This window comes from Periplaneta americana, chromosome 4 (assembly GCF_040183065.1).
Source record: "Periplaneta americana isolate PAMFEO1 chromosome 4, P.americana_PAMFEO1_priV1, whole genome shotgun sequence".
In the NCBI taxonomy this organism is placed as follows: domain Eukaryota; kingdom Metazoa; phylum Arthropoda; class Insecta; order Blattodea; family Blattidae; genus Periplaneta; species Periplaneta americana.
In genome coordinates, this window is record NC_091120.1 from 19,308,340 (window position 1) to 19,331,589 (window position 23,250).

Genomic DNA, 23,250 nt, shown 5'->3' on the forward strand with positions numbered 1-23,250 from the left:
CGTCCCATGGCCAGCACGATCACCAGACCTTGCACCCTACGATTTTTTTTTTCTATAGGGGCATCTTAAGGTTGAGGTGTTCACACATTGGCCGAGGACTTTGCCAGACTTAAGAAATGCAATACAGGAAGAAACTGGTCCTATTCCTCAAGAAATGCTAGTTAGAGTGATGCAGAATTTCCGAAGTCGCATTCAACCTTGCATTGATAGAAGGACACCACTTGACAGACACGTTTAAAAAAAAAAAAGAAAAATTCCCACTGTTAAGATACCATTCATATTTTTTTTTTTTTATTTTAGTAGGTTATTTTACGATGCTTTATCAACATCTTTGGTTATTTAGCGTCTGAATGAGATGAAGGTGATAATGCCGGTGAAATGAGTCCGGGGTCCAACACCCAAAGTTACCCAGCATTTGCTCATATTGGGTTGAGGGAAAACCCCGGGAAAAACCTCAACCAGGTAACTTGTCCCGACCGGGAATCGAACCCGGGCCACCTGGTTTCACGGCCAGACGCGCTAACCGTTACTCCACAGGTGTGGACTACCATTCATATTAATAATGTTTCTTATTTTGATCCATCTGTTTTTTATTTAAACTTTAAATTAGGGAGGATGTTTTGCCGCACCCTTTACATTAATTCACAACAAACTTTGTTCCTTTAAGATTAAACTTGGTCAAATACTTCAAAACAAACTAATCTAACACCAATTCAATTGAATTCTCTTCCGTATTTTCCAGCTTATTTAGAAATGTCGTGCGTGTTTCTTAGAAACCATGACTTTAACGGTTTGTGGCATGTGTATGTACAGTCGAGAATCAATTTTTGTATTATTGTTTCAAATGCCAATGGTGTGAGCATGAACTATTAAATATTAAAACTGTTCAGTTAAAGCATAGCCGTAGTAATATGCAAAATGCAGAGGATATAAGATTACAGTGAACACAGTTGACTTCGGGTTCCAGATTTATATTTTGCAGGTACCACCATCTGGTACATCAACAACAGTTTCATGAATTGCTTTAGCGACATAATCTATATTTTTGGTAGTCAAGCCACACATGTTGATACGACCACTCTTCAACAGGTAAACATGATATTTGTTTGTTAGATGTTCAACTTGTTTAGCTAAACAAAGAAATAGAAAAAGAAAATTAGTATGTTATACACGTTATACACTATATATTTAGTACTTATCAATACAAGAAAATGGTAGTTTCCTAGAACCCAGGACTGCTCAAATGCCACTACTGAATTCAGTTACTACCTCCACCTTCTTGTTTTCACCTCTTTCAACTTCTATCTCCATCAACGTCTACTACCACCACCTATGTCCTAATTTCTACATCTTATTCATTATGTAATTTTATTAATTTTACAAACTTACTTTTTCAGAAGCGAGAGATTTGAACCAGTGAAGTTAGATTTAGTAACAGCATGCCTTAGCCAACTGAGCCAAACAGACACGATGATGAATCACGTTTTAATAAGTTTACAGCAAGAAAATGTGAAATTATTTTGATCACAGAAGTCCCGTGGATGCTTCTAAACAATTCCTGAGACTTGAAAAGTATGAAAATACATATCTGAGTTGAAAAATATACTCAAACTGTATAATTTATAAAGCAATATTAAACCAACACTCCTCATGACGTTATTCTCATTGTGCCACGTAATGTTCAACTTTTTAAATGAATGAATGAATCAATGAATAAATAAATAAATAATACAAGTTAAATAAATTAAATGAATAAATTAATTAAATAAATAAATAAAATTAATTAATTAAATAAGTAAATTAAATAAACAAACAAATAAAATAAATCACTAAAATGAAGTAAATAAATAAAATAAATCAATAAAATAAAATAAATAAATAAAATAAAATAAATTAATTAATAAATTAAATGAATAAAATTAAATAAATAAATTAAATAAATAAATAAAACAAATAAATAAAATAAAATAAATTAATTAAATGAATAAATAAATGAATAAATAAATAAAATAAATAAATAAAATAAAATAAATTAAATTAATTAATTAAATGAAATAAATAAATAAAATAAAATAAATAAATTAAGTAAATAAAATAAAATAAATAAATTAAATAAATAAATAAAATAAATATTAATTAATTAAATAAATTAATAAATTAAATTAATAAATACAATAAATTAATTAAATGAATAAATAAATTAAATAAATAAAACAAATTAATAAATTAATAAAATAAAATAAAATAAATTAATTAATTACATAAATTAAATAAATAAATAAAAACAAATTAATTAATTACATAAATTTAATTAATTAAATAAAATATATTAATTAAATTGATTAATTAAATAAATAAATACAAATAAATAAATTAAATTAAATAAATAAATAAAACAAATAATTAAATAAGTAATTAGATAAATAAATACATTTTTTATTCCTCACAAACTAGCGATAACAGTAGGTAACAAGAAACATTTTTACTGAAATAAAATAATCCAAATATTTAGTAACAGACAGTTAACTATAGCAACTTACATTAAGTAATACTTACGTGAAAGTCCTGTGTAGGAGAACATTCCTATTTGGGATACAATATGATCCCATGTACCAGGTGTCCCCAGACTTTCTAAACGCTCCTTGAGTCCACGTCTCATGTCAAGAACTCTGTTTGCCATTGTACGAATACATTCTTTCCTGCAGAATTAATTTCACATAATTATTACATCAAATGTGTAACATAAACAGTTCATGAATACAACGGTTAATAAAAATATTTATATAAAAGGAAATGATCCAATTCTTTAATCTTAATGCAAACTTCAGCAACATTTTTCCTATCAATTCGAAGGTTTTATTAGTTGGATACTGTATTAAGGGATTACATACACCTTTCCACTGTTAAGAATTTGTGTCGTATAAAATTTCTTCTTCGATATCCATTATTTTCATAAAATTTTATATGCTTAATGTCTGGAAATTGTTCTTCAATTTCAAAAGAGAAAGAATTTGCCTACATAGAAAATCTTTGGAATTGTGAATTCTCAAAATTTTCATTTTACAATTTGTAACAAACTGCTCTTTCAAACTTTCCGAAGATTTTTTTTTTGGCCGTAAGGGCAACATTTATAGTAACAAGTCCTAGCCCAATGATAAGAAATATGCACTGCAGAAGAATTTTTTTTTTCTTTATATTTAAACTTTTAAGACATTTTTCAATGAATGTTTTTTGGTTTCTAAATTTCTGTTACAGTCAGGATAAAAATTAAGCTACACAGTTTGTTGACCTTAATATTTTATGCAATTGTCAAAAAAATTGTGGAATATATGATTTAAACTGTTTTGAAAAATACAGTTTTGAGAAAATGAGCAATAAACTTATAGATTACTGGCTGGTACCAAGTTGCATGGCAAGACATTTTAATGCATAACTTGGTCAATTTTAAAGATATCTTGAAATTTCTTTTATAGTTATAAAGCTAAAAGTTCGTAATAAATTACTATAAGAAAAATGAAAAATCAATTTTTTTTTTTTTTTTTCCCCCTTCGAAGGTGTATTTTTGACAAAATGAACGATAAATCTGCACACTGCTGGCTGAATTGTTAGCATGGCAGGACATTTTAATGCATAACTTGGTCAATTTTAGAGATATCTTAAAATTATCAGGAAGCTCCAATATACAGGATGTTCCAAAAATACGGGGCATAATTTCAGGTATGTATTTCCCACATGTAGACAATCAAAATAGTTCATTACAACATGTGTCCAGAAATGCTTCATTTCCGAGTTATGGCCTTCACAACATTGAAATTCACCGGAACGTTTTTCTTTCCGCAGGTCGTTGTCATTACAGAAGATGTTCAAAATGTCCACCTCCTGCTTGAATACAGACCTCACAGCGATGTCTCATTGACCTGCGAACACGATCCCAAACTCCAGGAGTATTGCGTATGTCCTCAGAACATGCCACAATTCTATTCCGACGGGATTCCAAATCAGGCACCGGAGACGAATAAACCAATGATTTTAAATGGCCCCACAAGTAGAAATCGAGAGGGTTCAGATCAGGTGAGCGTGGAGGCCAAGCAATTGGGCCACCTCTACCTATCCATCGATCAGGAAACCTTCGATCCAAGTACCGGCGAGGCGTACGACTGAAGTGTGCAGGAGCGCCATCATGCAAGAAGTGAATGTGTTGACGATTGATCAGTGGAGTGTCTTCTAAAACATGAGGTATGGTATTTTCCAGGAAGTTTGTGTACGCCTGCCCCGTAAGTCTGTTTACAAGTACATGGGGTCCAACTAATCGATGACCAATGATACCGGCTCACATGTTGAGGGAGAACCGCACCTGGTGATGAGATGGAACAGTTGCACGTGGGTTTTCATACGTCCATACATGCTGATTGTGGAAATTTGTTATGCCATCTCGTGTGAACTGTGCTTCATCTGTAAATAATACTAAGGCATGAAAGTTCGGATTTACACCACACTGCTGCAAGAACCACTGACAGAACCTAACTCGTGCAGGGTAATCTGCTGGTGACAGGGCCTGTACACGTTGCAAATGATAAGGATACAATTAATACTCTTTCAACAGTCTCCAGACAGTCGTATGAGGAACATTGACTTGCAACGCTACCCTTCGTGTGCTGATAGAAGGAGTCATGTTCACAGCCTCCAGAATCTCCTCCTGTACTTCTGGAGTTGTAGATCTTGGTCGTCCCCTTCCCAAACCAGGAGAGTTAAATTTTCCATACTCGCACAGACGGTAATGGAGACGTACAAATGGCTTCCGATCTGGACATTGTCGCTGTGGGTACCTCCCCTGGTACAAACGACGAGCCAGCGCAGCATTGCCGTCCGCCTTACCGTACATGAAGTGTATCTCTGCCAGCTCTTGATTTGAATACATGTCGCACAGTCTAATGCCTACACAACATTGAATGTAACCTTCGCCTCGGAATGAACTGTCAGAGTGCCCTCTTAATGTCTCCTTTTATGGTAACGACCTGCGGAAAGAAAAACGTTCTGGTGAATTTCAATGTTGTGAAGGCCATAACTCGGAAATGAAGCATTTCCGGACACATGTTATAATGAACTATTTTGATTGTCTACATGTGGGAAATACATACCTGAAATTATGCCCCGTATTTCTGAAACACCCTGTATAGATGAGATATAAGATGACTGGTTGATTATTGCCCACAGCTACTGAAGACTGACAGAAACTGAGACGTGAGATGTATCAACTTTTCTTTATTTCATGTTTTTTTTTTTTTTTTAATCCAATGCCACCAGGTTGTCTTTCGACATTTCTGGTCTTCTCTCCTGGCCGTGGCTTAGTTGTAATCCACTTCTGAGGTTGGGGCGCCTGGAAGGCGGAGACCTCTTTATTTCATGTAAGCAGCACTAAACAAATATAAACTTTACACCATTTAATACACTAGTAATTTCTCTGTGTACAACTTACCATTCTTCATACAGCTGAGGATCATTCAAAACAGTGGCCACAATTCTCCCACCATGATTTGGAGGATTAGAATACATTCCTCTTACAATCAGAGTAAGCTGAGATTTCACAGCTGTCCACACATCAACGTCCTTGACAACAACTGTCAAGTTTCCAACTCGTTCATCTGGAACATTACAGCTACATAAATACTATATTCATTTTCTGCATACACATCACCATAATCATCATAATCGTCACCATTTATTTACTTGTTCTGGCGGAGTTAAGGCCATCATCATCATCATCATCATTATCATCATCATCATCACGTTATTAAATCACTTGCTAGTGTGGAGAGGTTGTTGGTTACACTGCAGACCAGATCCAGGGAAAAGGACAGAAAAGATCTAGTGAGCCTCTACTGAGAAATACGAGGACTAATGGTGTGAAGCCGAGCTTCAGCCATTTGAAAACAACACAATTTCGTGATTTTATTTTTAGTTATATGTAAATAATACTTAGAATAACTCTTCTCGGGTTCTCAGCCAGGTGAGTTGGAGATTAGCTTCCAAGCTTTCGACGGCTAGCTCTGCCATCTTCTTCAGGGACGAAGTGATGTGGGACCACATCTAGCATAACACAGCATAAGACTATATTATCCTGATAAGTCTGCAGTAGCCCAACACAGCCTAGACACTGGTCACAAGATAGATTTCAGCGCCACCACCATCTTGGACAAGACATCGGGTTACTGGGACTTAGTTATCAAGGAAGCCATCGAAATCCAGCTAGATGGCAATAATTTCAACAGAGACGGGGGTCTACCACTGAGTACAGCATGGAAACCTGCCATCAATACGCTTAGACCACCAGCACACGGCAGACAGTCGGGACCAGCAAGTAGCTCCTGATTGGTTGCCGTGTCCACCAACCAGAATGCGCCTGGCGGTCGGGACTAGGAACTAGCTCCTGATTGGCCCGCAGCGGGAAGCCCTACTTTTGCACATATACCGGCTAGATGTGGTCCCACATCACTTCGTCCCTGAAGAAAATGGCAGAGCTAGCCGTCGAAAGCTTGGAAGCTAATCTCCAACTCACCTGGCTGAGAACCCGAGAAGAGTTATTCTACATCAAACGCCGGGAAAGCCTCAAGTCATACATAAATAATACTTATTAATAGAAGTATAAAAATTGGAGACAATGATGATGACACTACACCAGTGTCGAAACGGTACTATCTGTCAGTAAGGTATATTACCTTTTTTTAGTATTTGTAAAACTTTTAGGGCCAGTTTCTTCAACCTTTGTTAAAATGCACCTAACATAGCGTTAATTAACTGTAAGTTAAAAGTATGAATTGCTGTTAAAAATATTGCGTTTCTTCAACTTTACATTTCACATTTTAACATTCTGTTTGTTAACTCTCTGTTAGGACCAGAGATTCTGGAGTTTAACCATAACCTATAATCAAGTATAGGCTCACTTCTGTTTTCTGAACTCTGACAATTGCGATTCTCGCTTGTGTCCGTTGTTTGATTCAGAGAGAATAGAAGTCTTTCTATTCTCTCAGGTTTGATTTCTGCTTCTTTCCTCGTCTGTATCACAATAGCATGGAGCGGCGTATTGGTATTGCTGTTATGAAATGGAAAACACTGGAACAAAAAGAAATCTTGGGACTAATTTCTCCTCTTTCGAAAGAAACCTTCTGCTGGAAATTATTTCCCAGTATAAACCAATTAATGAGAATAAACAAACAAACAAACGGATCTAAGTTGAAAGTGAAAAGTGAGGCTTGGCAGAAAATAGCCTATACCTTTGTATGAACTTCTGGTCTGTCAAATCACAGAAATCAACCGCTCTGTTTATGTATTCATGGATATCATTTTCTAAATAATGCAGCATAAGTTCAGCATCTAACGCACCAGCCATATCGGATACTTCTATGCTAACAGAGAGTTAAATGATTTAACTGCATGAAATTGGGCAGTTAAATTAACATAGGTTTTAACAGCCTGTTAGTAGTAACAGTAGTTGAAGAAATGCTTCAACTGTTAAGTTTACAGTTAAAATGGAATAACACACTGTTATAATTTAACAAAGGTTGAAGAAACCGGGCCTTAAAGTTTTAATTTTTAAGAGTTTTTATATTTTTAAAAAATCATTCATCCTCTCATTAACTAGAAAATCATTTTCTACCTTTCGAAAATATTTATTATAATTTATACTTTTTTTTTTATCATTTCCTATAACATTTTCGCCAATTCCAAAATCTTGACCATTATACCTTTGTTATTGATATCTTTCCATAAATTCATCTATAAATAATTTTGTACTGACTGTTAAGCTTTGTTAAAAGACAGATTTGAATTTCGAGAAAGCAAAGAAAATAGTGTATATAAATCTGGTCTCTAGTTACATGTTAGCTTTTCAAAACTTAACATTATTTTCTAAATAAAAATAATTCTTACTGTAAAGTCCGAAGTTCTTGGCAAAAGATTGAGCACACAGCAATTCAAAGCCTCGTTCAGCAAAGTAACGCACTGCCCAGGCATCTTTTTCAAGATCTCCAGATGCAAAACCCTGGTAAGCGGAATCAAAGAAAGGGTAAAGCTGCTTTTCTTGTATAACATCAGCAATTTGGGCCCACTGCTCGTGGGTTGGATCACAGCCTGTTGGATTGTGAGCACATGCGTGCAGGATGATAACGGAGTCTTTGGGTGCAGCACGCAAATCTTCTAAGAATCCATCCAAATCCAGTGAACGCGTCTCTGCATTCCAGTAACGGTACTGCCTGGCATCCGTGAAGCCAGCGTTGGTAAAAAGTAAGTGGTGGTTTTCTGCAAAAAAGGAAAAATAAATTCGATTACAAACACACTAGCAGAAGCAAAAAATAATAAAATCAATATTTTAATTTAAATATTTTTTATGCAGAATACGTCCTTCCCTGCACTGAGTATAGGCACTCAGGATCCGAAATGAAACAAAATGACAGAATTTCAAATGATTACTATAACAACACTATGAGCCACTGCCGAATTCTAATATTATCAGTAATTAAGCCTTGAACCAATGTAACTTGTGTGACCAAGTTCAATGATGCCACCTCCACATATATTAACTTGCAACTTGCGGAATTCTAAATGAGGCAGTAGACCAAGTGGACAGCTTCAAATACTTGGGATGTACTATAAGCAGCAATATGAGTTGCTGCCAGGAAGTCAAAAGGAGGATAGCAATGGCCAAAGGAGCTTTTAATAGAAAAAGGAGCAGCTTCTACGGATGTCTGGAAAAAGAACTAAGGAAGAGATAGTGAAGTGCTTTGTGTGGAGTGTGGCATTGTATGGAGTAGGAACATGGACATTACGATGAAGTGAAGAGAAGTGAATGTGGATATGCAGAAGAATGGAGCGTGAGATGTGGACAGACAGAATAAGAAACGAAGCTGTGTTGGAAAGAGTGGGTGGAGAAAGAATGATGCTGAAACTGATCAGGAAGAGGAAAAGGAATTGGTTGGGTCACTGGTGAGGAAAAACTGCCTACTGAAGGATGCACTGGAAGGAATGGTGAACGGGAGAAGAGTTCAGGACAGAAGAAGATATCAGATGATAGACGACATTAAGATAAGTGGATTATATGTGGAGACTAAGAGGAAGGCAGAAAATAGGAAAGATTTGAGAATGCTGGGTTCGCAGTGAAAGACCTGCCCTTGGGGAGAACACTTGTGTGTATGTATGTAGTAACATATTCTGGAATAATGGTAGGGACTATCACTGACAAGAAAAACCAGATAGGCCTAATAAACTAACACGTAAATACATAATTGTTACAAATTTGATTAGGCAAGTCATCTAAAAAAACAACCAATACAATATATAACTATTAATACATTTCAATTTATCTGTTTTATCAATACATGAATTCCAACCATCTTTCCTTGTGAGCGAATTTTTAAAGAATACTTTCAGTTCAAACACTCAAGGTCAAAATATAAGCTTTAAGGTTCTTTAATTTCAGAAAATATGTTAATAGGAAGTTTCGCACTGCCAATATTCTTACAATTTAAAAGTGCCACAAACTTTGCGGTCTTACTAATAAAAACTCTATACACAGACGTTTAACTGTCTTATACTTATACAATGAGTAGCTCGTTTATAAGTCGTGTGTAAATTCCTTAATAATAATCACTACATACGTCTGTATAACAGTACAACTGTTACACAGCTACGTCATAGTTTCGTCATTACTTCATTACGAAAGGTAATAGAATATCTGAGGTTCTCTATTGCATCCGGTAGAGCGCTCTAGTGTGGCGTGTTAAATATCGATAGTACAACTGGCTCTAATCGATTACTACACTACATTTTGGTCAAAGAGTACAGCTACAGCAATATTATTCTAATTATTCTGTGCTCTTTGGTTTGTTCTTCTGTGGTTATGAGCCTACAGTCAACTATTTCAAGCTGAAATATACCTTAATTCACGTTGAGGTATTCGGCTTGCTCATAGGTGCTCGAGGGACTATACCAGCTTTTTTAGAAGAATGTCGACGGAAATTTGTTCTGCCAACATCTTTGAGGGATGACATTGTGATAATTGTGTTAAAAAGTCCTGCCAAATCCTAATTAATCACATGGTGCCACATTAATAGCAATTGTAATGTTTCACGCCCTTTTCTTTGTTTCCCTTTTTTTTTTAATTTAATACCTATGTTTACATATGTATAATAATTTTTTTGAGGATATACTGAGTCCGTAAGGGCTACCCTCATTGGGGGGCAGTTTAGTATTTTTTTTTTCGAGGCAGCCATCATCATAAAATGACAGTCGATATGAACAGCTGTTAGAGGGGCGGCCATTTTTTCTCTATATACAATGCTTAAACAAGGGATTTCGTGTATATAACTACTGCAAAGCAATTCCCATTGTATAGTTACAGACTGTTTATACATCCATTGCTTATGCATGGTTTATTAGTAACGTTTTCCGTCTCAACTCTGTATAAGTCTCGTATAAAAACTATACACAGTTTATTGTGTTTCTGAGATTCAAATATTAACTAAGTTTGTGAGCCACAACAGTGTCCAAACAATACAAATATTCTTGAATAATTATATGATACGAATACCTTCATCATTACAGTTTCTCCTTTTAGAATTTGTCTCTTCTCCTTCTTTCAGATCATCATGATTACATTAAAACAGGGATTCTTATTTTTCTCCTTCTGTTCACTTTGCAGTTAAAGATTACTAGTTTGTCTTCGTACTTAAGCTGGGAAAAGGGATTATTCAGTAACTGTTTCATTTTGTATAATTCAGACATATCTAAGAAGAAACCAACTTCACACACAATTTAAAAAAATGTTAGAAATAGATTACCCGATTACCACTATAATAAACATTAACTAGAAATAAAACTGCACACGCTTCAACGCTTACAACAGTAGGTTTTACCTCTTCACATCACAACGATACAGCTATCTGAAGCCTTCTTCTTGGAACTGAACATAATCTGCGATTTGTATTATGCGCGAAATTTTTTGAAGTGGTCACATATGAAAAGTGTACATAAAGTTATAAATCTATACTAATAATAAATCTGTAGCCGAAATTTTTCTGGTAATTTTCGATTTTCCAAAAATAACTGATCCTTACATATATAATTAACCACCCTGAAACCGAAAATCGCATTTTTTAAATTTTTGTTTGTATGTCTGTCTGTATGTTTGTTACCTTTTCACGCGATAATGGCTGAACTGATTAAGATGAAAATTGGAATATAAATTAAGTTCGTTGTAACTTAGATTTTAGGCTATATGGCATTCAAAATACTTTATTTAAAAGGGGGGTTATAAGGGGGCCTGAATTAAATAAATCGAAATATCTCGCTTATTATTGATTTTTGTGAAAAATATTACATAACAAAAGTTTCTTTAAAAATGATTTCCGATAAGTTTTATTCTTTACAAAATTTTGATAGGATTCATATTTAATGAGATAAATGAGTTTTAAAATTAAAATAACGCCATCTAAGACGGTGCAATGAATTAAGAACAAATGACTTCGTCTATAAAGGGCCTTGGACAACAACAATCGAAACAGGGGCCTTGGACATCAACAATCAAAAGCCCTGGGATTGCGACAAAGAAAGTCAACAGGGAACTTCCGGAAGGAAGAATCACAGCAGGTGACCAACTGACAGCAGTGACCAGAGACCTTTTGAATAAGACAAGGGATGCAGCACGACTGAAGAATTATAAATTTGTATGGACAAGAGACGGTAAGATATTTGCAAGAAAAGATGAAGCCAGCCCCGTGAGTAAAATCACTAATGTTGACGATGTAAATAATTTGTAAATACTATTGTGTCGGTAACCACGTTTAATTATACAATATAATTGACTTAAAAATGGCTAGTAATACTATATTAAATGAAATCCATCAGTGCAAATTTAATAACAATAATAACACAATGGTTTTTAACGATTTACTTCACTGCAATGAGTATATTACCAATATTCTATCAGATCTTAAAATATTTCACTTAAACATTCGTAGCATCAACAAAAATTTTTCCGAACTCTGTGTTTTACTTAATAATTTTTCCTTTTACTTTGATATTATAGTTCTAACTGAAACCTGGCTTGATCATGACTCTGGCTATGATATTAATGGTTATAAAAAATTTGTTAAAAGTAATAAGTATAATAAATGTGATGGTATAGTTGTATATTTTAAGGAAAACATCGTAGTGTCTTTAAGTGATATTGACATTTCCCATTGCAACGCTATACATTTTCAATTAACACTTATTAATGATACTCTTGTTAACCTAACTGCAATTTACAGATCTCCAAAACTATGCAAAAATGAATTTCTGAAAAATTTTGAAAGCTTCTTGTCAATATACAAAGATTTAAACAACCATGTTATTCTGGGTGACATAAACATTCAAATTTTAGAAAATAGATTAGATAATTTTGGCAACACGTATTTAAATATCATGCATGAATATGGATACGTGAAATACTTAAATTCCATTACTCGTCCATCATCCAATTCATGTCTTGACCATATTTTCCTAAAAACGGGAAATAACTTACATTTTATACCTGGAGTATATGCAAGCGCAATAACAGATCATTATATGACTTTTGCATTGTTGTCAATCAGTAATAAAAGTATTAGCAGAGAAGCCACTGAACCTTCGGACAATTATAAGCTAATTATAAACCATAAAAGCCTAATATCAAATATTAATAATATTAATTGGGAATCTATATTCTACAATGAAGACGCAGATACATGTTTCGATAATTTTTATAAAATACTCTGTAACCTAATTTGTAAATTTTCTAATCATGTCCCTCTCAAATTCTCAAGTAAGTACAAAAAAATTAAACCTTGGATTACCACAGGTATTGTTAAATCAATACGATCTAGGGATAAGTTAGCTAAGCAAGTTAAACGAGACCCACAAAACAATGTTTTATTAAATTACTACAAAAAATATAGAAATATTCTCACTAATGTAATAAGAAATCAGAGAATCAAATATTATTCTGAAAAATTTAACAAAAATAAAAATAATCCAAAGCAATTTTGGAAGACCATAAACGAAGCTACTGACACCCAATGTAATAAAAATAGTATATTAAAGACAATTATAAGTCGAAATGGAATAACAATTGAAAACAAGGAAACTATCGCAAATGAATTTAACGATCATTTTACTAATGTAAGTCATGACATCGTATCTAATATAAAAAAGAAAGTATTTGGTACTCATCACTATAAGCTTTATAATAAAAGTATATCATCTATGTTTATGTTTCCTGTAAACGAATGTGAAATCATTAATATTGTAAACAGTTTAAAAAATAATGTGTCTCCTGGTATTGATGGTATTACAACAAATACCCTGAAACTTATTATCGAAGCTATTTCTAAACCACTAGCCTTTATATTTAATTTGTGCATATCTCAAGGTGTATTTCCCTCAGCCCTAAAACATGCTGTGGTGATACCAATTCACAAGTCTGGTGACAAAAATAATCTTAATAATTACAGACCCATTTCACTATTACCTAGTCTCTCTAAGGTATTTGAAAAATGTATAAAAACACGGTTAATAACATTTTTAGAAAAAAATAAACTACTAAATGATAATCAATTTGGTTTCAGAAAAAATTTGTGCACTGATGATGCTATTATGGCAGTTACCTCAAAAATAATTCAAGAATTAGATGTAGGAAATAAATGTCTAGGAATTTTTCTAGACTTACAAAAAGCTTTCGATACGGTCAATCACAGTATACTTTTGAATAAAATGGATAGATTAGGAATTAATGGAATTGCTTTAAAATTATTTAAATCTTACTTAAGTAACAGAACTCAAGCAACTAAAATAAATGATCACCTTAGTAAATCACGTAACATTGACATAGGTGTACCTCAGGGGACGATTTTAGGTCCTGTTTTGTTTTTAATATATATCAACGATTTACTTAAAATTGACATTGAGAAATATTCTGGTACTCTGTATTCTTATGCTGATGATACTGTGGTTATATTTAGCGGTTCGAGTTGGAATGAAACTTATCAAAATTCTAACAGTGGTATTAATATTATTAAAGAATGGCTGGATGCTCACTTACTTTCTTTGAACGTTTCTAAAACAAAATTAATACCATTTTCATTAACATCACATGGCCTTGAGCAACTAGAAATAAATAATAATATAAGTATAACTATACATGATTGTAACCTACCTACTTGCTCATGTAACGCTTTGAGTATATCCTCACAAGTTAAATATTTAGGCATTATTATTGACCAACATTTAAAATGGGACAAGCATATCTCCTTTCTGTGTAACAGATTGCGTAAAACAATCCACAAATTTTCCATTCTACGCTCTTATTTACCTGTTTATGTTCTGCGTACTGTGTACTTAGCTCTGTTTCAATCAATAATTCAGTATGGTATTTTAGGTTGGGGAGGAATGGCAAAATCGACTCTCCGTCCTTTAAATCTGCTCCAAAAAAGAATTATCAAAATTTGTCTATATAAACCTTTTGATTACCCAACAAAATTAATTTTTCAGGAATTTGGCGTATCAAATCTAGAACAAATTTATAAACAAAAATTGCTGATTTACTTCCATAAAAACCACAATAAATTTAAATTTGATCCTCATGAATACCAGACGAGACAAAACTACAGTTTCTTTCTAAATACTCCCAAATGCCACACAACTGCTGGATTAAAACACAGCAGAAATTTTGGACCCAAAATATATAATACATTAATTAGAGCTTACCCTGAGCTAAGTACACTTAACACACATAGATTTAAGAAACAAATCAGATTAATTATTTAATTGTTTAAGCTAATTGAGTTAAAAATTGTTACTCTAATATTCATGTACTTCTTTATTTTCTATTTGTATATAGACATATTACATGCTGTATGTATTTTACCATTTATTAATGTGATTGTGCTCAATGAACTCTCGTAATTTTGTGATATATTTTGTATAACTGATCTGAACTGCGCCCGAGCACGAGCTTCTGCTCTTTCGGGCTGCAATGCCTAATGTAGCTCAAGTGTATAGTATTAATAAATATTATTATTATTATTATTATTATTATTATATTAAACATAGCCTACAGAGAATGTTTCTGTGTTTCTATGAAGTAATATCAGAAGCTAAATTAACCGATTTGTATAATTAATTATTATTTCACCATTGGAAAGTGTAGTTTCTCTAGATGGACATAATGCTATAATTTTATTACAGTAACGTTTGAGTAAATCGAGGACAGGTAAGATTAAAATATCTTCTTATGCACAGAAAATCTGATAGGCTATTTTGTACATTCGTTTTCTTAATTTCTTAAAATAATATTTATGTACACTCATTTTAATCTCAGAGAATTAACGAACAACGAGAGTGTATTGATTTAGTATGCAGTAATAGTACGTTAGCTTAGCAATCCATTATTTTATAATTCAAATTTTAACTATGCTCAATTGAATCGTGTTAAAATACATAAAATATATATGCAATAAATGCAATGCAAAAAAAATTGGGTAATGAGCGAAGCAGATTATCTTGTGCTGTAGTAAAAGTTGTTCCCTGGATCAAACGTCCTGTTTTAATGATGTAATTACTTTATATTTATTTCTAACAGGTGCAGTGGAGCGCACGGATACGGCTAGTTATAAATAATTGAGCACCCGCATGCAATAATGGGGTAAGTAGATACGAAATACATTCATGCTTACCCCATTATTGCACGAGGATGCTCAATTTTGGTTTTCCCTTACTCTTTATTTGCACGTGGGCTTCAGTGATAGCCTTGATAGCCCACAATATATATCACTGCTTGCAGAAGAAACAAAAACACAACAATGTACAACTTAAGACATCTGCTGGGGACATTACATCAAGTGCTGAGACTGGATGCTGAGAAAAAGAGAGTTTACTTTTTCATTTATCACAGCCTATGTACAAGTATATAGATAGGCATACTGAAAAGTACTCCGTCTAATGTAGCCAAAACATGTGTCAAAGTCTTTCTTTCTCGCGAAATCTCAGAAGTGATTTACTTCACCTACCAACAGTTACTGATTAGAGAACATAAAAGGACACTGTTAGGGAGACACATGCCGTAGTTTAATTATCTGAATAAAAATCTAAATATTCACACAGAACTGTGAAGTTTCATATTACCCCAAGTTGGTGAAGAATAGTAAAAAGTTTTGTACTGAAGCTGCCTATGAAGAAACTCGGCACCGACACGTAAGGCACCCGTACCACTCAGAGTCTGAACACCAAATGCCTGCAATAAAAGTGATGCACTTATGTATTCCAGTAACTACACAGGAGTAAGAAGTGTACTAGTTACACAATCATACTATAACTTGAATTTTTAAGCAGTTGACATTATACAGTAAAACTTTAATTATCATTATTAGTTCAGTCAGCTGTGATTGTTATCAAAACAACGAAAATGTACTCTTTTAAATTCAAGTTATAGCAACAAATCATTGAGAAAATAAAAACTATCTGTATAGATATAAACATCTTTCCTTTAGGTTATAATTTTGAACAAAATGATGTGTTACAAGAAATTTAATATCATCCCTTTAACACTATCACATTGATTTGACTTGATAAACAATTTTTTTTTTTAGTGGGTTACGATGCTGTACTCAAAAAAGTTTCATATCCTATGTTCAAGAATTAAAACAGAAAATCAATATCCCGAATTTAAAAGAAAACTTACAAATTAAACCAAACTCTTTAACTCTATTAAATATAGAATATAATCTAAATTTAACAGAAGAAATACTGAAATCAGAAGTAAACACTGAAACAAAACTGGCTTCATTTATACACCGACAGATCCTTGATCTCCAGAGAACAAGGTGCCGGTGCAGGTGTTACGTGCTGTTTCTTCTCACTTTATAGATCTCTTGGATATGGAACAACAAGTTTTGATGGAGAAATCATTGCAATAAGCGAAAGTCTCAGGAATTTTCTTCTTTAAGAATGCAGTTATATTGTCAAACTCCAAAGCAGCTATTCTATTAATAGTCTCTAAACACACACCTTCATCTCAAACAGCAGAAATAACTAAATTGCTCTCTCAATTAATATCACTCAATAAAAGAATTGTATTCCAATGGATACCAACCCATGTGGAATCCTGGGAAACGAGAATGCGGATACTTTAGCAAAGAAGGGCAGCACTGCTACTTACAGACTTGTTACTAAATCTACGTATTACGCTGTGAAAAGATTTATTAAATCTACATACTTAAGACGTCAACAAACAAAATTTGATAACACAATCTCAAGAGAAAAAATGGAACTCTCTGCATCAAGATCCACAATTAATTTCCGATTTACCACGAAAATCGTCTGTAGCTGCATTTAGATTGGCAACAGGCCATGATTGTTTGGCCAAACACCTGCAGAGAATTGGAATATATCAGTCCCCTAACTGCCCATTGTGCAACTCAAACCAAGAAATGGATTCAGATCACCTCAAAATCTGTGCTTCAGTGACTGGCCATGATAATATCTTTGAAAAATATTGGAGTGCAAGAGGTCAAATGACTTTATTGTCAAACGCCTGGCATTAGAAAACAACAACAACAACGATGCTGTATCAACATCTCAGTTTATTTAGTGTCTGAATGAAATGTTGGTGATAATGCCGGTGAAATGAGTCCAGGATTCAGCACCGATAGTTACTCAGCATTTGCTCATAATGAGTTGAGGGAAAACGCCAGAAAAACCTCAACCAGGTAGCTTGCTCCGACCGGGATTCGAACCCGGGCCACCTGGTTTCACAGTCAGATGCGCTAACCATAACTGATGCATAGGTCCTAATACTTTCGATAGGAAAGACGACAATATCCGATGTAAAGAAAACAGCTCAGCTGATGTTCGTTCAGTGATGATCATCAACATTGTACGCTGGGCGATGATCGCCATAGCAAAACCATAGCTTAAGTACAACAGATGTAACCATTTTAACTATAATAATAAAAATGTACTGGTACATGATTTGGCAAAATCGAAAATTAATAGAATTTCGACGTTGAAGCTATTCTGTAATTAAATCATACCTTTCCTTGAGCTAGCACATTTGAGTCTGGTCCCAACAGCATTCTCGTTGCAGCAGAACTGCATGGATCAAAGCCAAGGACAGGCAAGTATTCATGATTCAAAGTATCATCTTCAGCCAGTTTCTTCTCTGTTTTCCGGACAACAGGTAAAACCCAGGGCTTTCCTTCATCAGTCCTATAAGCTGGTACAAAAATGTTACACAGATCAGATCAATAACAGGTATAATATTGTAAGTGAACATTAGGTATAACATGGATTACAAGAAGGAAATGAAACTGCGCAGAAATTTCAAGAAAACATAGATAACAAACATGTTCAAAATCAATGTATGAAATACACAAAAGCAACAGAAGCTGGAGAGATAAAGATCTGGAAGAGTAGACTAATCTTGACGTCTGTTATGCTTGACTAGCCCAAACAACTACTCAAGGCTTTTCCATTATTGTATAATGTCTGGATTTTTTGTCACTGTCTAGTATACATCTTGTAACGAGTTTCCATGCAATTTTCATAGCCTATTCTATTAACAAACATGCTAGATAGCGAGATGAGGCCGAGGATTCGCCATAGACAGTGGCGTATACTGGTTAAAGGGTTTGGGTTACCGCTGACCCTATTATTACACAAAATATATCTAACAATTACTTTAATTTTAATTACTATGGTAAAACTAATAATACAAAATTATTACATTATGTTATATTATAAACTTTTTCTTTTGTAATTTCCTTGGGCTAGCCCCGGTAGCCCGCAAAATACGCCCCTGGCCATAGATTACCTGACATTTGCACGGTTGGCAAAAACCTCGATATGCAAATTGCAAGCAGAAAGGAAAAAAAATGTCTGAGTTGAGTGCAACGATTTTCTAGGAGACATCTGAATGGTGTGGCACCACAAACACAGGTATAAACAAATTTAAATTTATACCGTACATTTCCAGTCTAATTTTTTACCCTTAAGAATAATATCTATAGCTTCACGAAAAATTACACATGTACCAACATAACCACCAGAATCCACAGCCATATAATAGTACATTATGCAACGAGCCTATAATGGTAGTAATTAAGACGCGAGTATGTTTATGAAACGAGCGCGAGTTTCATAATTTTCATATGAGCATCTTAATTACCATTATAGTCAAGTTTCATACGACATTTTATGCTCGACCATATTTCTAACTTGAAATTATTCATAAGTATTCATGTTATTCTTATCTGACTGAGGAGCGGAACTGACCTTGTGCAAGACCTCGTAAATTGTGAGATGTGCGCAGACGCGAAAGTATTGATTTTTTCCGAGAAACAAATGTCGACATTGACCTTGATATAATCTAGAGAGTGAAATAAACATTAACCTTGATATAACCTTGAAATTGAATTAGACATTGAAAAACGAGATGACAAATTGAATTTATTTGAATATGATTTACAATTAACGCTAATTATTATAGTAACAGAACTAGTTGTCTTTCGATTGCATATCCGAGAATAATCGATAATTGCACTTTCATATTGCTACAATGCTATTTTCCGATTGGTGGAACACCTGAACTTTAATGAATAGGTGTACTTTAATGAGGTCCATTAAAGGGCTGCTACCAGGTGTATAATTACTACATTTCGGCATGGTCGAGCATACACTAATATACCAACCATCATTACAAAACGCTCAATACATTCCGACAAACCACAAAAACTAATCATAGTAAGTGATGACGTCAATCTTATGACATCATTCCTTCTCCAATCTAGCCAACATAAATTCTCATAAACTCACTACCAATATTCTATAGTCAAACAGATCCGGAATTTCCACCTCACTGCACGAAACCGAACCTGAGTCTGCTGAATTTGTAGCTAAAAACGCTATCAATATGATGACTATTCAATTTCATTTCCTTAATTACATTAATTACTGTTATAATTAAATAGATTAAAACTAGTAGAGCCTATATTATTACAATTGGATTTTGTCAAAATACACTTACTGTTAGGTGACTTTGCAGACACACAATATTCTATAATTCCTGTGTCTATTACTTCCTACGTATTCAAACTGATAGGTTTAAAAGAAGTAAATTTATTAAATGATAAGCACAGGAACAACATTTCGTATTACTGCAGAGCTGTGTCTTCTGCAACTGGTACTGATGATATTAATTTATACTGCTTTTGTGGTTTATGGATGGACAGTATAGAAGAATGTGTTCCAGATCTTCATCATGATTATTACACCACAGACAAGTAGGATTATCAGAAATGTGAAATCAGTGTAGGTACAATTGTGTGACAATGTGATCTGTTCTGGCTCTTGTTAAAAATGACTTAACATATCTGGGCAAGTTTTTGTACATTTCTAGATCATTTGGTTACTTTTGTATGGATTGTAAAATTTTTCCTTTGTCAGAAGAGAGCCAATTTTTGATCCATAGGTTTGTAAAATGATACTTTACTGAAGCAAAAGGCACTGGATAGAGATATCACTGGACTAAAAATATAATACAAATGGAGTAAAAATTATTTACACAGAGCTCAAAGCTCTATGAAATGAAGTTCTTGTGCTTTTTATTTACTAATTTTAATAATGACATATTCACTGTTCAAAAACAGTTTATTATTCTGCAGTAAAAATAAGAATGTGAGTGGAGTCAACTAGATCTACATAGCATTTAGCATCTTGTTTTGGTGATTCATTAAACAGTATCTATGCTTTACTGTAAATAGTTCAGCATATTGAGACATGATGGACTCTAACAATGGAAACATTTACTTAGATACTGTACTTAGGCTTTTAAGGAACCCGGAGGTTCATTGTCGCCCTCACATAAGTCCGCCATTGGTCCTATCCTGAGCAAGATTAATCCAGTTTCTACCATCATATCCCATCTCCCTCAAACCTATTTTAATATTATCCTCCTATATACACCTTGGCCTCCCCAAAGGTCTTTTCCCTCAGGTCTTACAACTAACACTCTACGGTATATGAATATCTAGATTCACCCATACGTGCTACATCTCAAACGTCTGGATTTAATGTTCCTAATTATGTTAGGTGAAGAATATAATGTGTATACTTCTGCGTTGTCCATTCTCCTGTAACTTCATCCCTCTTAGCCCCAAATATTTTCTTAAGCGCCTTATTCTCGAACACCCTTAACAACATATGGAAACATTAGTTGCAATAAGTATGTCTGTTCAGTCACACATTTTAACACCTTACGATTTTAAAAGAATTAATCATCACAAAAAAAGATTCTGGCAACATCTCAACTAGTGTTTCACATCTACCGACGAAACCTGTGAAAGCTGTAGACATTTTGAGACAGAAATAAATAATTCAATAAGACAGTAGTAAAGTTGAGATCAGTAATAAGTTTACAAATCTACCACAAATCAGTGCCCAATTGACCTATTCTGATTGGAATTTGTTACATTTATCCGCTCAACACTACGACTGCTAGACTTAAGGTCATGTCTAGCTGGTTTAACTATAATCTTTACACTTTGATATATACACTCAAGTTTTGTGATTAAGTCAACTCTTCACTATAATGGAAATGTAAATTAACATATAGAAATTAAATAAATAATAAAATGCAAATTATCTTTTAAGCACCTTCTGCACCTTTATATGTTGTAACTTAATATTGTCTCTATCAATAAAATAACAAATAAACTTCGTATCGTCGTCTTTTAATACATCATTATGACTATATTGAAAATAAACTGTTAAGCCCCTTATTACATAACCTTCAATCTTACCTCCAACACTCAAATTTACTTTCAAATCATATGTATCGTCTAAGAATGCTTTATTGACTGCAAATACTTCAATTGGAGGTCCAACTTTTACCACTGAATAACATGAAGCCATGTTATTTATTTAAAAACGACTAGGATTTCACAACAGCAACTTTGGAAAGTAGGATACGACCTCTACCCTTCCATTAACCTTGTGGAAATTGACCGGAAACATCAGACGACAGAACTAGGAGTTCATGTAATTACTTCAATACAACTGCTCTGAAAAGCATATAATAATAAAGCCTGTACGAATCCAAAAAAAAAAAAAAAACTAAATATGCATAAACTATCCACATGTAAATAAATGACGCTTACTTTAGCTAATTAAAGTATGACATGGATTGACTGACGTAGTGTAGATTATACCGACATCTGTAAGACACTGTAAGAAATATGCCCTCGAAAAATACCTTATTAAATGACCATATTCCGATATACTGTACCACGGTCAAGCTATAACGGGGGAAGTAGTAGTAGTAGTTGTTGTTGTTTTCTAATGCCAGGCGTTTGACAATAAAGTCATTTGACCTCTTGCAATCCAATATTTTTCAAAGATATTATCATGGCCAGCCACTGAAGCACAGATTTTGAGGTATTGGGGAAGTAGTAAATGATGTCCTCCATAACCCCGTTACATGGGAATTCTATGGTTTTGCTTTGCCCCCTCCCCCCAAGGAAATGGTTCTCTCTCTGCCTATGCTTATACATTCAGAAATTTAAAATAAATGTATTAATTCAGACACATGATCTGAAAATATTAATTCAATAATTTAAGCATAGAAACTTAATCACAAACAAAAGCAAAGAGATTTTTTGAATTCAATATTTTCTAAAGTTAATAGAAAAATAAGAGTTGAGACAAGTCTCTCTCCATAACTCCGCCTATGCGTTGTAGTAATCAATAATAATAATAATAATAATAATAATAATAATAATAATAATAATAATAATAATAATAATTTTACATTTAGTTACTTATAAAAGTCAAGGGAACTATAATATTAAAGGGGACAGAAGATATCTACTTAGATTTAGACTTAGGCCTATATTATACTTAAAATGATGTCAATATCTATTTTATTACAGCATACTTATGATAAAATTTAATAATATAAATAATATAAAATTATTTTACCTATGAAAGCAACGACCATAACAAGTAGGAGCAAAGAGAGAATATTTTCAGCGTTACATTAATTTAAAGTTGTTTGTAAAATACGTCTTTTCTTTAGTTTGAAGGTAAAAGAATGGTGAATGTTACTTATGTCCATACATAGGCCAGTTTTACACTAATCCTAAACATATTTAGTATAACTGGCCAGTTATAGGCCAGTTTTACACTAAT

At 33.5% G+C, this 23,250-nt stretch overlaps 1 protein-coding gene across 1 annotated transcript; it reads right to left on the reverse strand.

Annotated features, from left to right (window-relative positions):
• Positions 1 to 548: 548 nt before the first annotated feature.
• LOC138697563 (aspartate aminotransferase, cytoplasmic-like) lies at positions 549 to 22,074 on the reverse strand. Its single transcript, XM_069822908.1, has 7 exons — positions 21,864 to 22,074; positions 18,099 to 18,280; positions 16,192 to 16,300; positions 7,927 to 8,295; positions 5,477 to 5,642; positions 2,557 to 2,699; positions 549 to 1,130 (listed from the first exon to the last, which is right to left on the reverse strand). The coding sequence occupies exons 1-7, from the start codon at positions 21,973 to 21,975 to the stop codon at positions 970 to 972; spliced, it is 1,242 nt and encodes a 413-aa protein (XP_069679009.1). The 5' UTR covers positions 21,976 to 22,074; the 3' UTR covers positions 549 to 969.
• Between the last annotated feature and the right edge of the window lie 1,176 nt (positions 22,075 to 23,250).

Excerpts from the sequence above, each read along its gene's own strand:
- LOC138697563 (XM_069822908.1), bottom strand. The coding sequence starts at position 21,975 with ATGGCTTCATGTTATTCAGTGGTAAAAGTTGGACCTCCAATTGAAGTA. Across the intron at positions 16,301-18,098 it reads ATGTGCTAGCTCAAGGAAAG|GCATTTGGTGTTCAGACTCT; the intron begins GTATGATTTAAT and ends CTTTTATTGCAG. Across the intron at positions 1,131-2,556 it reads CTCCTACACAGGACTTTCAC|CTAAACAAGTTGAACATCTA; the intron begins GTAAGTATTACT and ends TTCTTTGTTTAG.